This window comes from Mixia osmundae, assembly GCF_000708205.1.
Source record: "Mixia osmundae IAM 14324 unplaced genomic scaffold scaffold_4, whole genome shotgun sequence".
Classification (NCBI taxonomy): domain Eukaryota; kingdom Fungi; phylum Basidiomycota; class Mixiomycetes; order Mixiales; family Mixiaceae; genus Mixia; species Mixia osmundae.
The window spans coordinates 1161109-1177018 of NW_014575560.1; the positions used below are offsets into that span (position 1 = coordinate 1161109).

Here is a 15910-nt window from a genome sequence, read left to right on the forward strand (position 1 = left end):
CGCCGAGCTCATCGTTCGGGCTTCGGCCGAGGCCGCGGCTGCTCTCTAGCTAGCTAGTGGCGTGGCATGGCACTAGATCGGCGCCGCTCAAATTTGCATAAATTGCACTTCCACGACATGTCAGTGATTGGTACACTATAGTTAGTCAGGGGTGATCCTGTCATCTTCCTCTCATTCGACGCTCGGCAATGAAGTCGATGTTGTGGGGGACCCGTAGTACCTGTCACCGTCTATATCGAAAGCTGCAATGAATGCATCATCATGTCTTGGTCAACGGAAGGGCTCTCGACGATCCTTGCCACATGTCGCTCGCTAGTACAGTATAGCACCTGCCGATGAGCGATTGCCGGCATCGCGAAAAGATTTGTTCTTTTTTCACGCCAGGGACGCAAATTGTCGATGCTGAAAAGCTGTCTGTATTTCAATCTGATCGACTGCGCTGTCTCGTCCGGCGGGCAAGTTTTAATAGCCCGTGGAGCGTTGAGTGTGCCTGTGCTGAATACGGCGGCGTCGTGTGCTTTCGCTCTGGGGAGGATTTCAGCATCTCGTTGACTGCTCAATTTTCAAGCTCTTTCGGAGGACCTCCTGCTGTGACTATCGACAGACCTGTGAGTACAGCAGAGCTATCGCAGAGCTAGAGCTGGTGGACTGAAGGAGAAGTATCGGTGTTCAGGCAAGAGTCATCAGTACTATCGTATCGGCTTATCACGTCAACCGTCTGATCGTTACCAGACGATACAGGCACTAGGTGAGATCACCTCCCAACACATGCCGCTCCTCCCTTGCTTCTCATCGCTCCATCTTGATCCGTCCAGATGGCGAGGAGACCGACGATCAGCGCTGCGTCTCTCGATGACGCAAGGCGATAGCCAGGCCTCAAGACCTCGGCCTTGGTCCATTGTCGTGCAACGATGAAGCTTTGTTCGCCCCTCCTGCTCCTTACGCTACTCCTCGTCCCATCCGACGACCGTCGAGCGGTCATTTGCTCGGACACCGCTGACATGAGCGGTGCAGCCCAACCAGAGCCTATCAGAGTCTCGAGATGGCAGCTGCAACAGAAGCGCCCGTCACCAACGGCAGCGGCTCCAACTCGCCCACCTTCATCAACAGAGTGTGAGTTCTACGCTTTTGACCGCAAGTTTGCTCAGTTCTGACATGGCAAGATAGAGCGTCTATCCCCGTCGTCTCTGATACGATCAACAAGGCTCAAGAGATTGTCAACTCAAACTCGTACTCGGCAGCTGCATACAAGCAAGCCGACAAGGTCGCCCAGACACTCTACCGCGCTACCGAGCCCGTCCAAAAAGCACTCGGTCCTCAAATTGGCGTCGTCGACACCTACGCCAACAAGGGTCTTGACTTTATCGAGGCACGGTGAGTCCTGATCGAGTATGTCCACGAAAGACGCTGAATCATGGCGCAACAGTGTCCCCACTGCATTCGCACCGACAAGCGAAGTCATCGCGACTGCACGCAAGCCCGCCGACGACGCTGCTCAATTCGCAAAGCGCAATCTCGGCGGCGTTGCCGATCAGGTGTCCGAACAGCTCAAGGCTGCTTCACAGTCGATCGTTCAAATCCAGACCAAGCTGCAGGAGGTCGTTGCCTCTGTGCCGAGAAACTCAAAGGATGTCCATCAGACCGCCAGCCATGTTCAGGAGCAGATCAAGAGCTTGACAGACTCGCTGCTCGCCGAAGTCGGCAAGCTCAACAAATCTCTCGGCAGTGCTCGCGAGGACCTGGTCAGTGGCCACACTTTCATCTTTCGTCAAGCCGAAGCTCACGCACATTGCTAGCCCGCGAAAGCCCAAGAAGCCCTTGGACCTCTCTACAGCTCGGTCTCTGAGGGCCTTGCGCACATCAAGGAAGAGCTCTCAAAGACCGACGTGCCCATTGCCACCCGCGCTCAGAACGTGCTAGCCTACACGCAGAAGAACACCACGCCGTTCATCAACGATGCCATCAATCAGCTCAAGGCGATCGTCTCCAAGAAGTCAGATCAAGCCGATGATGTTGCTGCCGACGCTAAGAAGCAAGTCAACGGCACTGTCGACGCCGCCAAGAGCAAGGCGGACGAAGTCGCCAAGTAAACTTTTCGGCGGCCAGCACGCCTTTTTGCCGTTCGTACCCGCGCTCGATCCACACACGCCATACTTCACCTCGTTCGCTTATGATCTAACCAATCGCCTTGCAAAAACAAAGGCCCTCATTGTACCACAAACCTCGCAAGCTGTACGCTTTCTGCAAGAATCCTGTCACACGATACCATCGATCATACCGAATGGGCGACTCAGATCGCGTTCAAAGGATCTAACGCCCGCCGACCGCCCAATACCTCCGTGCTCAAGCCTAGTCTAACTTCACCTCATCTCACTTACTGGCGGAGCCCAACAATCTCCCTTTTTAGACGTGTATTCGCCAGCTCTCTCTCTCTCTCCGCGTCGATCCGGTCTACTGCTGCCAAGGTTAACGTTGTTACTACGAATTGCATCAGTCTGTCCAGACCGGAGTGAAAGTACGCACTGACACCATCCGAGCAATGACAGCGCACGGCTTGCGTCGCACGGTCACGCACGGCCTCGCGCCCGAGAAGACTCACATGATGTCAAGTCCGGCACAATGGTTGTCACAGGGTCACACAGCTGAAACACTCCCGTACTCCTTGACAACTCGCCGTCACTCGCATCTCGTAACAGACCGCAATTGTCCATTCCGCCCGCGAGCTCACCAATGGTGCCAGATCCATCGCTGCGTAGTTCGTGCGAGCTTTGCAGGCGAGTCTCATTCGCTTTGCTATCGGATCCGTTGGCTGATGGCGCAGGAGTCAGGCAACGCAAGATCAAATGTGTGCTGCCGCCAGATGCTACGACTTGTACCTTCTGCGTCAAGAAGAGCGTCGAATGTGTCTTCCTCGGTCGCGCTCGTATGGGCAGACCTCGTGCCCAGAACGCCAGCGCTTCGACATCAGGAACAAACACCCATCAGCGAATTTCTGCAACGCGGCAGCCCACCCGTATCGGTTCGATTCATGTTGCGCCACAGAGGCCGACCCAAAGGTCCTTTAGCTCACCGCGTGCGTACGATGGGTCTTTCTTTGACGTCGCTAGCCAATCGCGTCACTGGCTCGGCCTCGAGAATGATGCGTGGCAAAGTTTTGCGCCTGCTTCGTTTCAGCAGCTGCATCACGACTACAGTGCTTTGGCGCAGCCTCATCAGAGTGCATTGCTATCACATGACTACCATCCGGTCGCTCATCAGCTGCAGCCTATCGCGCAACAGCTGCAGCCAAGTCCTCGCGCGCCGGCCGCGCTGCCGGTCTTACCCAAGCGACCGTCCTCGGCGGTCTTCCCTTGCCTTGCAGAATTGATCCAGCCTCAAGATCTCAAGTATAGCTATGACAAGGCTTCATCGGCCCAAGGGCGTCTCTCAAGCCTTGCTGTATACGATCGTTTGCCACTCACACCATCGAGCTACGAGCGTGGCTCGATAACCCATGATCGAGGTCCCTCAGCGGGGCAGAACGGCATCTTCGGTACTGGCATGGATCGTGCTATGCTCGACACTTCGCTCAATCAGCGTATTCTGCCTCTGCCTTCTAGAAGCACGCCCAACCATGGCTTCCATCGATACTCGGCCGGTCTTGGCCTTACTGGCGGCGCGACCAGCTGCAGCAATCATAACAGCTTGAGCGCTTTTGGTCTCGAACGCCCTTCGTCCGGCTTCGATCGCCCGGCAAGCAACTTCGAAAAGCCCATAGGATCCGGGCTAGCCGCTCTCATGCCGACGGACCTTCCGCCAATCCTCAAGATCAACAACGAGATCATGCACGACGCTTCGCCTGCACCAGCTAGACTCTGTTTATCGACCAACGACGCATCAACAGCTTTCGCCGAAAAGCGACCGTCAGATCGATCAGCTGCGCCCTCACCCACGCGTAAGATTCCGCGCCTCAATGAAGCTCTCGAAACGCTTTCGGATGCGGAGCGGAATGCTCTGGCGGATGCGAAGCTGCATATCAGCGCGCCTTCTGCTGAGGTTGTCGCGACTTTTGCCGGTTTGCTTCAATGTGTGACCACATGCGATCTAGACAAGGCCCATCTCAAGCTCATAAAGGATCGCTACAGTGCAGCGCTCGCGTTTGTACCTTTCGAGACGCGCCTGCAATTTGACGAACAGGAGACGCAACGATATAGTCGCAAATCGACGACGAGCGTTCTCTGGCAATGTCTCGCCGTCGATACTCTCTCGCTGCAGATTGCTGGGCGAACAAGTTCGTCAGCCGGGTTTGGTATGCTGCTGGAACGCCAAGGCTGGCTTGCCCGACTTCTCGCATATGATCTAAGCCCTTCCGTCTCCATCATTTCTGCGCGTCTCCAATATGCTGGCTCAAAGCAACCACTTGAAGACGTCCCGCAGCAGACAATCGTCGAGCTCGTTAAGATCTGGCTTGCCACGAACGCAATGTGCATCGTCGTCAACGAACAAGAGCTTCTAGCACAAGTCTCTGACGGGACTGTCGACGCTGCGCTTATCAACGTTATTGTGGCCCATTCACTGTCTAATCTCGGTCAGGACTCGAAATGGCACGATTCTCTGCCTCCGATCTCAGAGCTTATCCACTACTTCGAACGGACTTGTTTCGAACGTCTGGTCAAGACAAAAACCTTCGACCTGTCGACCGTACAAGCGCTTATGATCGGTGGCACACTCGCTCTGCTTACACATAAGATACGCATAGCATGGCTTGGCTTTAATCTCGCTCGTCATTACGCCCGGCGCTGTCTTGCGGATGTCACAGACGTGCCTGTCTACGTGTCAGGCCCTCCCACGATCAATCAAGTACATCGAGGTTTGCGAGTCTCTCGTTGCTTGCAAACCCTCCGCTGACATGCCGCAGAGCTACTACAAACCTGTATATGGCTCACAAATGCGTACAGCATGCATTGCTCGGTTTCACTCGCAACGCCCCACTTGCCACTTGACCGTTTCGATGTCGACTTGCAACTCCCCCCTTACCCTGCAGATTCGCTCTCACTCGCGTACAGTCGGCAGATTGCAGTCAAAGATCCAGGAAAAGCCTGTCTCGCACCGGAGGCTAAAGAGGCCAATCTCGTCGGCTTTGCAGAGCTCTGCCGAGTAGTATATATTCTCACACGGGCTCATCAAGGCGACGTAGCATGCTCTACATCTCTGGATTCGCGCAACTTGACGCCCATCGAAAGACACATCGAGCTCGCGGGATGTCTGATCAACAAGGGTCTCGTTCTGCTGGGATGCACAGATGGCAAGCAAAGCTCTCTTGATAGCGGTCGTGATCGCGCATTCGGCTTCGACAAAGGCGTGCCCAACATCTGCGGCTTCCTCAGCTCGACATGTGCTGTCCTCGGCTTTCAACGAGCATCTACGCATTTTGCTGCCTCCACCAATGAGGAGCTCGCGAGCAGTCCAGTTGTCGCTTATGCTTTGCGCGTTTCAATGACCGCCATCGCGATCGTCAATGCGGCATCTCTGGAGTAAGCTCATCTGAAGTGTACATCGAGGGGGTCTGACTCTTGCACGCAGGCCTTTGCAAGCCTTGGCGGAGACTGAGCTATTGACCGCTGAGAACGGGCAGCTAGGCATTCTCAGAATCGTATCTGACGTCCTTCCGAAGTTCTTGTCGCATATGGACTCTGTCGTCTCTGCAATCTTCATCATGCCTCAGGAAGTCTATCGCCACATCTTTGCTCAACACGACCGAGTCCGTCAGCTGCTCAATGGACTGCATACCTTTGTCTCCGTAGCGCTAAGTCAGTGCTCGTACTAGATCTGCCGAGGTTATCTAACAGGAAGATTAGGTCCCAAGGCAGTCGAGCAGATCGCAGAGCTTCGCAGGATTGGACAGCATGTTATGGAACTCTGGAGCGCGTCCTTCCCGGTACGCCCATCGAAGGGCGACGCTGCAGAATGCAGCACGCCACCTTCGCCAGTCTCTCGGGCCCTACCGATGACATTGCCTTCCTCAGCCGCACCTTATCCCTGGGAGCCTATGCCTCAGTTCACGAGTGTCGTCACAGCTCACGGACCAGCTGGCGATGAGAGCAGCAATCACCTCAGCGTACCGCGTGATGAAGCCCAGGAAGATGACGATGCTTCACTGTACTCCGGCGGCAGTGCTGCCGGACAGCCAGTCAGATTCCATCCGTTTTTGGATCTTGTACATCAAGCCCATTGTGAACTGGACATGCCGTCGATATCCCGCAAAGCGTCTTCTGCGGTGTCTTGCCAGGCCCTGGCCAAGCAAGCTTGCCCGACAGAGGTACGATGGGACGCTCAGTCGCTCGCGCCAATAGTTGTACCTAAGCTGGTATGATAGCTGCCTTGCAAGGATAAGTAACGACGCTCCCTTTGAGCTGTGCTCGCATTGGATCACAATATGATGCTGCATTGTACAACGGCTATGCACATAACATCTGCGGCCAGTGTAGTCGTCAGCTCTCGCTCGTTGATAGGCCAGGATGAGACTTATATTACAAAAAAAGGATGGAGAGAGACAAGTGCCTGGTATCGCACACTTGTCTCTCTCGCGTGTATAAGGCTGAGGGACGAACGCCTAGTATCGCACACTCGTCCCTCTAGCGCGTTGTCGATCTTCTTGTCGTCCGTGTTGAGGCTGCCAAGTGTCGCTGTCGAGCCACGAGCTGGATCCGACGAGCGAGTAAGCCTCCAAGGCAGGCCGCATGCGGCGGAGCACTTGTCGCAGGCAGATACTCTTCGTTCGCTGCAGATACCTCGTCTGGAGTTATCCGTCGCTGATAGGTTGCAAAGCTACCTCCGGGCTCCAGTGTTCATAGGCAAAGCAAGATCCAGAGGCGGTTGTTGTCTTCTTGCTGACCAGCTTCTCGTCTGAACGACCGAGCGCGCCTCAACTTGACAGCCGCGAGCACAGCAGGTCAAATCTCGTCGGCTTGCGCTCGTCCGCTCGAGTCACCTCACGCGCAATTCCCCATCAGACGACAGTTCACCACCCCTGCNTANNGNCCGCGGTCCCGGGCATNTTCCCAATTAGAGCGTCTGAAGCGGCTGTTGTCTTCTTGTTGGCCACATTCTCGCCTCGACGAGTGAAGGCGCCTCCCCCCGATATTCGTTAGCGTCTTCAACAGTTCCGAAAGGGTCATTGGCAGTTGCTCTCTCGCTGCTAGTCGCATAGAAAAGGAGCTCCTCATCGAAAACGACCAGTTTGCGAGAATGGCCTCGAGCTAGCTCCAGATCATCACAGCTTTCGCAAAGGGTCTGAATGGGCATGTTGATCTTCTTGCTTGTTCGCCAGAGCGTCATTGGCGAGCGAGCAGGCCTCTAAGTGACAGTATGGAGCAACCATGACTGGTCAAATGTTGCCGGCCAAAACTCTTCGTTCGCTGCATCTTCCTGCATAGACTACCCTTCCTCGATCGTGGCGACCTTTGAGTGCTATGAGGCATCATCGCAAGACAGTGTCGGACTTGATAAGTCGAGTCGAGATCGCTCGGGTCGAGACTGGCGCGCAAGGGAGAAAAAGCACAGACGTGCCAATTATCTCTGCTCGGGCGAGTTCGGTGATCTGCGCGCGCCGTCTTGTCGGTCAATCGATCACGAGATCGCGCACCGCCGACGTCGAGTAGTCTGCCGCCATGGCGTCGACGTACCCCACCATTCAGATCAGGTCGCACGGGCAAGCGTCAGATCCAGGACACTCAGAGCAGCAGTGGTAGGTCCACTCCTTTGAGTTGCGTTTCGTCCCATGTTCTTCTCTTCTGCAGCACCAATCGACGCCGTCTGCCCTTCCATGCCTACCAGCTTCACTCGTTCGAACAACATCGGCGCTGCTCGCAGACAGCAAGCCAGGGCGCAGAGTTCTTCACGCCATGTTGAGGCGTTCAGGCAGGCGCCTATACCTCCAACGTACGATGTCAGCTCGGCGACAGTCATTGTCAAACTCAGACCGGCTCAGTCTAGGGTCCTCACGCGCCTCTTCAATTCCACAATACAAGACGTATCATCTCCTGTGACTCCCGTGTGATGTCCAACAGCCCCTCCCCCCATGCCATGATGGCTCGTCTGCCCCCAGATTTCAATCTGCTCTTGCCCTTACGCCGAATCTATGCTGAAGCATGTCTTGGAGCTGCAGGACAGTCTTCGATCAGCCACTCGAAGAAAGTCGGAGGTGACCACTGTCTCTGGACACAGCCTAGCTTTGAGTCAGTCGCGCACGCAAAGAAGCCCAACACGCCACATCACGCTCTGCAAGGGCAGCGGCCCTTTTGACTGGCTCGATCAAGTACGCACAGTATGCTAGATAGACCAATAATGGACCAGTGAACGCTCGCTCGACTGGCGATGGCGTCCACCAGACGGGTATTGGCGAATCGCGCAAGCGGCTTGTCGAGTCGCCAAATTCGATGCCGCCGTCGCTTGACACTCGTGACTCCGAAGCATCTACGTCTGCACCCGATGACTCCTCCACGAAGGATCCTGGTGTGACGAATGTGCCAACAGCCGCTTTTAAGGTGGTGCTAGAGACGACGATGCTCACAAGCAGAAGAGGATTTGAGGTCACGGATTTGGAGCAGCTTCATGCAGACACAGCTTCTGCAGACGGAAGCGCTCACAAACGTATCAAGCGGATACTCAATCAGCCGATCATGCCAAATGAAGTCATGACTACAGACTATATGGGCGTTTCTGGCAATACTGGCGTCATTGCTACGCCAGCCCTGTCTCGCGCTCATTCGACAGAACTAGCTAGCGCGAGAGAAGTATCCGTGATCTCCACTACGCCCCCTGCTATCGTTCCAAACGCATCTCTGACAAAGGACGAGACATCGGCTACCGTAGACGAGTTTGTGACTTGTGTCTCGCATCCGTGCTCTTCCGAGAGTCGCTCGGCATGCACTTTGGCCTGCCCGATACCCTCGAGCGGATCACAAGACCCCAGTGTTCTGGACACACAAGCTGGCACAAATCTATTTGAGCTGTCTGCAAAGAACTCTTCAGCAGCTATACTTTCCGACCACCCGGCCGACAGTGCTTGGGCTATTTTGTTTGCCGTTCAGGGTCACGCGGTCTCTGGGTACGTCTGCGAGGACATCTGGCTTCCTCGTGGCCAGGATACATGGTTCATCGTACGCGACCTCGGAGATGACCCTGGCCCGAAACCATACTCTGTCGCACTCTGCAGTGACGTCGTAGCAGTGCAAAACCACTGCGAGATCGCAAGACAGCTCGTATCGGCAACTCGACAAGGCACTCGCTTCCTCATCAGCCTCGACCATGAGCATCGATCCAACCTGGTATACACTATCAGGGATCTCTCTTCAGATGGAATCTGCCTGAACAATCATCGACTCGGACCTGGTATCCGCGCAATCATACGTGATGGCGACACTGTTCGTTTCGACCAGGGCGACAACTCGCCCTTTACTTACAGATGGCATACGTTCGACCCTGTAGCATGTTCGGATCCTGACGCTATGGGCGGCTTACTTGCTGCCTACAAGCTAGCAAATGACATCGGAGAAGGGTGCTTTGGACTAGTCAAGCGATGCATTCAACGCTCTACCGGAGACTGGTATGCAGTAAAGATCTGCAGCAAGACAAAACACGTTTACGACGAGCAGCTCGCCAAGAACTTACGAAGAGAGCTGGACATCGTTCAGAATCTTCCCGCGCACGTATGTGGCTCTATGCAGGCCTGCTGAAGACTGAAATGATCGCAGAACAACATCATTAAATATCATGAGCGTTTCGAAGATGCCAACAACGTCTACATTGTCCTCGAACTTGTCAATGGCGGCGACTTGCTTCATTACCTGGTAGAGCATGAGATTATGGGTGAGCACGGACGCAATGACAGGCTCTGTCACAGATTGACCAACGCACGCAGAGGAGCTCACGATCGCAAAGTTGACGAACATGATATGTACCGGCGTATCTGTCCTCCACAGAGCAGGCATCGTTAATCGCGACATCAAGCCGGATAATGTCAGTCTGCATCACGTCGATGCTCAAGCAGCTCACATGCTAGATGCACAGCTCTTGATGACAGCAGGGAACAATCCGGTCTGCAAAGTCGCCGATTTTGGCTTGGCACGCGCTTTCTCACCCGGCGAGGATCTGACGACACGATGTGGAACAATGACATATCTTGCGCCGGAAGTCCTCGTTCGCACCGATAAGAAGGGCTACGATCAGGCTGTCGATGCATGGGCAATCGGCGCTAGTCAGCGATTTGGATCTCCGCGCAAGCATGTCTGAGTTTGACTTGCTTTGAAAGCTGTCTACATCTGCCTTATGGGCGTATCACCGTTCACTGACGAATCACCTCGAGAGAATATACACGAGCAAGGCAGACAAAGTGTCTCTATCGTGTATATTCTCTCGAGGTGATTCGTCAGTGAACGGTGATACGCCCATAAGGCAGATGTAAACAGCTTTCAAAGCGCAAGTCAAGTCAGACACGCTTGCGCGGAGATCCAAATCGCTGACTAGCGCCGATTGCCCATGCATCGACAGCCTGATCGTAGCCCTTCTTATCGGTACGAACGAGGACTTCCGGCGCAAGATATGTCATTGTTCCACATCGTGTCGTCAGATCCTCGCCGGATGGCAGCCACGGCGTATCCGAGGTCGCAATCGATTTCGTCGATCGCCTTCTCCAGCAGAATCCTGCGGCGCGTATGACAGTCGAAGAGGCCCTCGGACATCCATTCCTGTCTTGCATCGAGAGCAAGGAAGATTCAGCAGGCTTCATATCAGGCGTTGCAACAGAAGCGGTCACTTCATGTACGGCACGCCCTCGTCAGCCGCACGCTACCGCCAGTTCTCGCACTCTCGAAGGCGAGCTCAGTGACAGCCTGGCTACCGTTGTCGCCATCTGACCACAGGCTTCTCCCAATCGACTCACGTTCGCACGCACATCCGTCCCATTCCGCATCGTTCTCATTGTTGTTGAGTCTAGCCACGCTAGTTCATCTTAAGCATCAGCATGCATAGACTCTTATGATCCATACAGCTATTGAGCTGGCAGATCCACCTTGTCAGACTACTTGCTGAGTCTGACGCTCTTGGTCACGTTGGCTGAGATGCCCGACTTTTCGCCGCTGTAGTCGCCGCTCAGCGAGCTTAGACCGCCTTTGTATGTCGGCTTCATGCTGGCGAGCTTCTTCTGCGCCTTTTCATAACGCAAACGCTTCTTGACTCTGGGGTTGCGAGCTTCTTTGGGTCGCTTCGGCGTCAAGCCTTTGTTGGCCATGATCGCTCTCGACACCGAACGCGGGTTATTGGGATCGATCGATTCCGGATTGGTCAATGCATCCCTGTAAGTGCATCTGAGCGCTAAGAGCTACAGCGGTTGGGAACCGCGTACCTCTCTACTAGTCGCGTCAGATCGTGAGCCTCTTGTTTATCTTGCTTCGCTTTGGCCTTTTTGCTCGTGACAAGGTCGTAGTAGCCTTCGGCGTCAGCATCGACTGCATTGATCGCGCCCGCAGCCTCGAGATCGTTGGCGTCAAAATCTGCTCCATCTAGATCCGCGCGTTGAGCTCGACTGTCTCGAAGATGTTGCTGCCGTTGAAGGACGGCTTGCCGTGCGCGCTCCTTGCTTCGATAAGGCACGTCCTCGTCGCCGCCTGGCCTGCTCGTCTGACCTGCCTCTGCACGCTTGCTCTTTGCATCGATCTTGGCAGTGTAGAACTTGAGCGAGCGCTTCTTCGATTCTTTATCTGCAGAATCGGTAGCAGACATGGACAACGGATCAACAAAGTCGTCTGTTCGATCTGCTGATGGAATGTCGCGCGCATGTAGAGGCAGAGGCTCCAGTTGCAACAAAGGCGCTGAAAAGTAAGACTCCTCTGGCACCATCTTCGCCTTCTTAGCCTTTTCGGGGTTTGGGACTCCAGCAGCCCCATCGGATTTGCGTTTCTTCTTCTGAGGGGATGCGACGGCGGGTGAGGTGGCGAGCTGAGCCTTTTGCTCTGCTATCAGTGCCTCTATTTCTGCGTCGTCCAAGTCGCCGATGAGAGTACGCAGATCGCCTTGATTGAGATTTGCGAGGTCATTCAATGTGACAGGCTCGTCTGGTCCATCTGACCCATTGCGAAGAAGCATCATATCCTCATCCGTGAGGGGATCAGATTCATCTGACGCTGACGTGTGGCCTTTCTCATCGTCCGAATCGTCTATTCCGAGATCGAGATCGGTCATGTCCGCTAAGACCTGGCGTAATTCGGCAAGCCTGATGAAGACTGCTTCCTGTAAATCACGCTGCTGGTCTGGTGAGTGCGTTGCGCGTAGGTGCAGGTAGAATGTTGCCACGCTGAGATAGGTCAACAGAATTTGATGATAAAGATGCAAGATTTGCGTCTGTCGATTGGCCTGTAGTTCCTGACGAGTACCTTCGTGAGTCGGTTCGCTTGTGTGTTTAGCTGAATTTGCAGAAACTGCTTGTTGAGTCTTTTCAAGCCTGGAGAGTTGCTCGGCGTAGTCATCGACGAGTGCAAGCAGCTCGGGTGATGTCTTTTGCAGGTGAGCGATCGCTTCGTCGCGATTCGTGAAGCTCATGCTCGACTTGGCAAGACTGACCTCGGTCAAGGGTAGAGGGGCGACTGTGAGCTCTTTGGCCCATTCGGCTTGCGTCGAGTCGTTGAGGCCGTAGTCTGCAAGCGAGAGCGACTGTCTCTTGAGACGCTGGAGTCTGATTGATTCAGCAAGCTCGAGCTCTGCCGTCTCTTCGTCCTCTGAGTCTGCCTCTTCTGCCTCCTTGCGCCCGACGTGATAGCTCTTCCATCGTTCGTCGTCGTCATCCTCCTCTGACTGGCTTGAGGACGACTCGGACGCGTTTGCTGCAGCGTCGTACATGATATCATCACGCCCTACTTGATCAGGCCTGTCGTAACGAGATGTCTTTGCGCCTGGCAGCGGCTGATGATCTTTTGCGCCTGGCTTACCCAGACGCGGTCGTGAAGGCAGCTCCTCAACCTGCTCGTCGTCCTCGTCATCGACGTCGTCGTCATCCTCGTCGCCCTCTTCGGAAAGATCGAGTCCATAGACTTCTTCGTCCTGATCGAGCGTATCTGCAGCCCGAGTGCCTGCAGTATGCTGAGCATACGTCACGAAGCAGTCACTTGAGCGCAGAGGCATACCTCTACCGTTTGATACCGAGAAGCGTGGTTCGTCGAGGAGGATCCGATCCTGCTGAGCGAAGAAAGCATCTTCGTCGTCTTGGGGCACGTCATTCATCGACTGAATAGGCTTCACTCGTCCTCGAGACAGCTCTGCGAGGTCATTGATTGGCGCTTTCCCTCTTGATGAATTGGCTGTGTGCGCAATCAAATATGATCAGCACCTACTCGTGAAGGGATGCCTGCTCACCATTCGAGCTGACACCGGGCTTCTTGCGTGCCATACTGGCCGAGTAGCAGGCAAACGCAGGCAAGCGCAGATTTATTTCTCTTTGAGGCGACGAGTCGACATTGTAGCGCACAGGCGATCTTCACGAGATCTCAGTCATGTCGACCACTGCGGGTTGTGTCAGATAGACAAGCGCGCAAGTGCATTGCTGCAGCATGATGCTCTCCGCCCGGCCAGCGAGTTTGGCGAGCAGGCGTGCAGAGCGAGCACTGCGTCAGCTTGGTCATCAACCGGCCAAGAATGCCGCACATCGCCTGCTATGGTACACTACTGGCTCAAGTAGCCTCAAGAGATGTCGTGTACATGCCGCCTTTCACACCTCCTCAGGGCGTCTAGTCACAGCGCGGACATACGCTACCGAGACGAGGTTGTCCTATGATCACTTCAATCAGCCTCCTCCGCCGAGTGCCTCGGACAGACAGCGCCGGGCAGAGCGCAGACCATTCCCTTTGCCTGCCAAGGACGACAATCTGCAGGACTCGGGCGTACCCAGGCTGTCCAAGATCATCAACGACAGCATCGAGGCCGATGTGCCTGACTTGCCCAAAGCTTTCGGCGCGAATCAAGTCTTGCCCATCCAGCCTGAGCTTGAAGAGACATTGCAGGCTGTCAGGGCTTCCTTCCGTGCCCCCATACGATACGCATTTGCATACGGCTCGGGCGTCTTCAAGCAGAGAGGCTATGACGCCAAAGTGAGCTTTGCCCTACTCTCGGTGCAGTACACGCTCATCAGCTAGCAGGCACGACCCATGCTTGATTTTGTCTTTGCGGTCTCCCATCCGTCCCACTGGCATGACATAAACCTGAGGCAGAACAAACATCACTATTCCTGGACTGCTCGCGCATTAGGATCGGGTAACATCTCTCGCATACAAGAACACGTAGGCGCTGGCATCTGGTTCAACGTCGACTGCGATGTGCAAGGAAAGGTATGTACGCGTGTGCTCATGATTGAACCGGCAGCTCATTGCCCAGCAGAGGATCAAGTATGGCGTCATCTCCATGGACAAGCTCACCCAGGACTTGCTCGATTGGCAGACCATGTATCTTGCTGGTAGGATGCAGAAGCCGGTCAGCAACGGACTGTCAAGACAGCGTTCACGGACTGACAGCGTGGTAGATTGCGGTCATCAAGGATGATGCCCGTGTAAGGTTAGCAAATCAAGTCAACCTGGCCTCAACTATCCGGACAGCACTACTGCTCCTACCGCAAGAGTTCTCCGAAGAACAGCTCTACTACACCATTGCAGGTCTGAGCTATAGAGGCGACTTTCGTATGTCATTAGGCGAGAACCCATCAAAGGTCTTCAACATCGTCCGTACACAGCTGCCTCAATTCAATGCGTTGTACGGTCCCATGCTGGCAAGCTTCAACAAGACTCTCTTCGTCACAAAGGGTGATGCCGAATCGGCGCCAGGCAGCAGGCAGCTAGGCCAAGACACCTCTGCTGCTGCTCGTGCAGATCTAGCCAGAAGGTTGCCAAAGTCTATCAGCGGCCAGCTATATGGCTACTGGACCCGAAAATGGAATTTGCAGCGCGCAAAGGGCCTCGCAGGCGAGGAACTGCCTGACCACAACGAGGGATCACTCTGGCGCAGGATCGTCAGCGATGACGACTTTGAGCATCAGCTCGACAAGAGTAAATCAGATCATGCTGAGATCGCGCCTGTACTGAGGTGCAAGACAGGTCTACAGATGATCATCGGTCGGCCGGCGTTCAGTCAGTCACTCAAGGGAGTCGTCACCGCTGGTCCTCTCAGAGCGATGTCCTATGTCATCCCAAAGATCAAGAAGCGCTTCTCGAGCCCGCCGCCCAAGTCACTCGAGGACGACACACCGAAGGGGGCCGGGAAGAGAGATCGTGACAAGAAAGAGAAGGACATTTAGCACGAGAGCATGATTGTACGATGTATGAAACACAATGCCCTTAACATGCCTGTCATGCCTGAGTGCGTGCCACTCACCTTGTTGCATCAGTTTGAAGCATGGGTTAAGACAGCAAAAATGTTCAACAGCACGCCCGGCGCGCGCTGCTAGTCTTTTGACCTGCTTCTCGCTGTGACGTAAGGCGCAGCAATATTACACTGTGCCGAGGCGCAAAAAGGTACGTGGAATCACGGTGGATCGAACACCGGCCAACTTCAAGCTTCCAACGAGTTGCAAATGAAGCATGCTACCACTGCATCATAATCCCTTGCCCAAAAGGGCCACCTGAACGACTGAGCTAAGTGTCGCGTGGCAGTGCGGCCAATGTAGTAGGATATATAGTTCATCACGCTACTACAGGAGCATTCCGTACCGTCTCTTCCAACCGTGCTCAAGACCATCACGGCAGATTGAGCGGCCCTGATGTATGTCATAGCTGGTCATTGCGCCGCAGCTTTCAATCGGTCACAAATGAAGCTTACAGGACTCAGCGTAATGAGAGACTACGATGCGCAGTCCATACTACATGCAAGTGCTAGCTCTGTCCGAACCGGGGCC

At 54.7% G+C, this 15910-nt stretch overlaps 9 protein-coding genes across 9 annotated transcripts; 5 read left to right on the forward strand and 4 right to left on the reverse strand.

Moving 5' to 3' along the window:
• Nucleotides 1–335: 335 nt before the first annotated feature.
• On the forward strand, nucleotides 336–2358 carry L969DRAFT_47185 (uncharacterized protein; the record flags this gene model as incomplete). The annotated part of the gene is made up of 7 exons (XM_014713467.1): nucleotides 336–608; nucleotides 674–694; nucleotides 1007–1113; nucleotides 1168–1374; nucleotides 1427–1742; nucleotides 1797–1993; nucleotides 2034–2358. The coding sequence occupies 7 exons, from the start codon at nucleotides 336–338 to the stop codon at nucleotides 2356–2358; spliced, it is 1446 nt and encodes a 481-aa protein (XP_014568953.1).
• On the forward strand, nucleotides 2348–6698 carry L969DRAFT_423164 (uncharacterized protein). Its single transcript, XM_014713468.1, has 5 exons — nucleotides 2348–2774; nucleotides 2829–4849; nucleotides 4898–5513; nucleotides 5563–5789; nucleotides 5838–6698. The coding sequence occupies exons 1-5, from the start codon at nucleotides 2731–2733 to the stop codon at nucleotides 6350–6352; spliced, it is 3423 nt and encodes a 1140-aa protein (XP_014568954.1). The 5' UTR covers nucleotides 2348–2730; the 3' UTR covers nucleotides 6353–6698.
• L969DRAFT_47383 (uncharacterized protein) lies at nucleotides 2361–2746 on the reverse strand (the record flags this gene model as incomplete). The annotated part of the gene is made up of 2 exons (XM_014713469.1): nucleotides 2361–2495; nucleotides 2729–2746. 2 exons carry the CDS (start codon nucleotides 2744–2746, stop codon nucleotides 2361–2363), a joined length of 153 nt encoding a protein of 50 aa, XP_014568955.1.
• Nucleotides 6408–6914, forward strand: L969DRAFT_87044 (uncharacterized protein). Its single transcript, XM_014713470.1, has one exon. It carries the CDS (start codon nucleotides 6416–6418, stop codon nucleotides 6887–6889), a length of 474 nt encoding a protein of 157 aa, XP_014568956.1. The 5' UTR covers nucleotides 6408–6415; the 3' UTR covers nucleotides 6890–6914.
• Nucleotides 6687–7396, reverse strand: L969DRAFT_87046 (uncharacterized protein). The gene has a single exon (XM_014713471.1). The coding sequence runs from the start codon at nucleotides 7282–7284 to the stop codon at nucleotides 7045–7047; it is 240 nt and encodes a 79-aa protein (XP_014568957.1). The 5' UTR covers nucleotides 7285–7396; the 3' UTR covers nucleotides 6687–7044.
• A 1147-nt stretch (nucleotides 7397–8543) lies between these two features.
• On the forward strand, nucleotides 8544–10272 carry L969DRAFT_94194 (uncharacterized protein; the record flags this gene model as incomplete). Its single annotated transcript, XM_014713472.1, has 4 exons — nucleotides 8544–9689; nucleotides 9735–9849; nucleotides 9902–9999; nucleotides 10051–10272. The coding sequence occupies 4 exons, from the start codon at nucleotides 8544–8546 to the stop codon at nucleotides 10270–10272; spliced, it is 1581 nt and encodes a 526-aa protein (XP_014568958.1).
• Nucleotides 10273–10406: 134 nt separating this feature from the next.
• On the reverse strand, nucleotides 10407–10966 carry L969DRAFT_423992 (uncharacterized protein). Its single transcript, XM_014713473.1, has one exon. It carries the CDS (start codon nucleotides 10766–10768, stop codon nucleotides 10469–10471), a length of 300 nt encoding a protein of 99 aa, XP_014568959.1. The 5' UTR covers nucleotides 10769–10966; the 3' UTR covers nucleotides 10407–10468.
• A 93-nt stretch (nucleotides 10967–11059) lies between these two features.
• Nucleotides 11060–13420, reverse strand: L969DRAFT_94195 (uncharacterized protein; the record flags this gene model as incomplete). Its single annotated transcript, XM_014713474.1, has 4 exons — nucleotides 11060–11333; nucleotides 11384–13103; nucleotides 13158–13331; nucleotides 13387–13420. The coding sequence occupies 4 exons, from the start codon at nucleotides 13418–13420 to the stop codon at nucleotides 11060–11062; spliced, it is 2202 nt and encodes a 733-aa protein (XP_014568960.1).
• Nucleotides 13421–13474: 54 nt separating this feature from the next.
• On the forward strand, nucleotides 13475–15333 carry L969DRAFT_87051 (uncharacterized protein). Its single transcript, XM_014713475.1, has 5 exons — nucleotides 13475–14117; nucleotides 14166–14354; nucleotides 14404–14496; nucleotides 14546–15065; nucleotides 15114–15333. Exons 1-5 carry the CDS (start codon nucleotides 13581–13583, stop codon nucleotides 15311–15313), a joined length of 1539 nt encoding a protein of 512 aa, XP_014568961.1. The 5' UTR covers nucleotides 13475–13580; the 3' UTR covers nucleotides 15314–15333.
• Nucleotides 15334–15910: the final 577 nt, after the last annotated feature.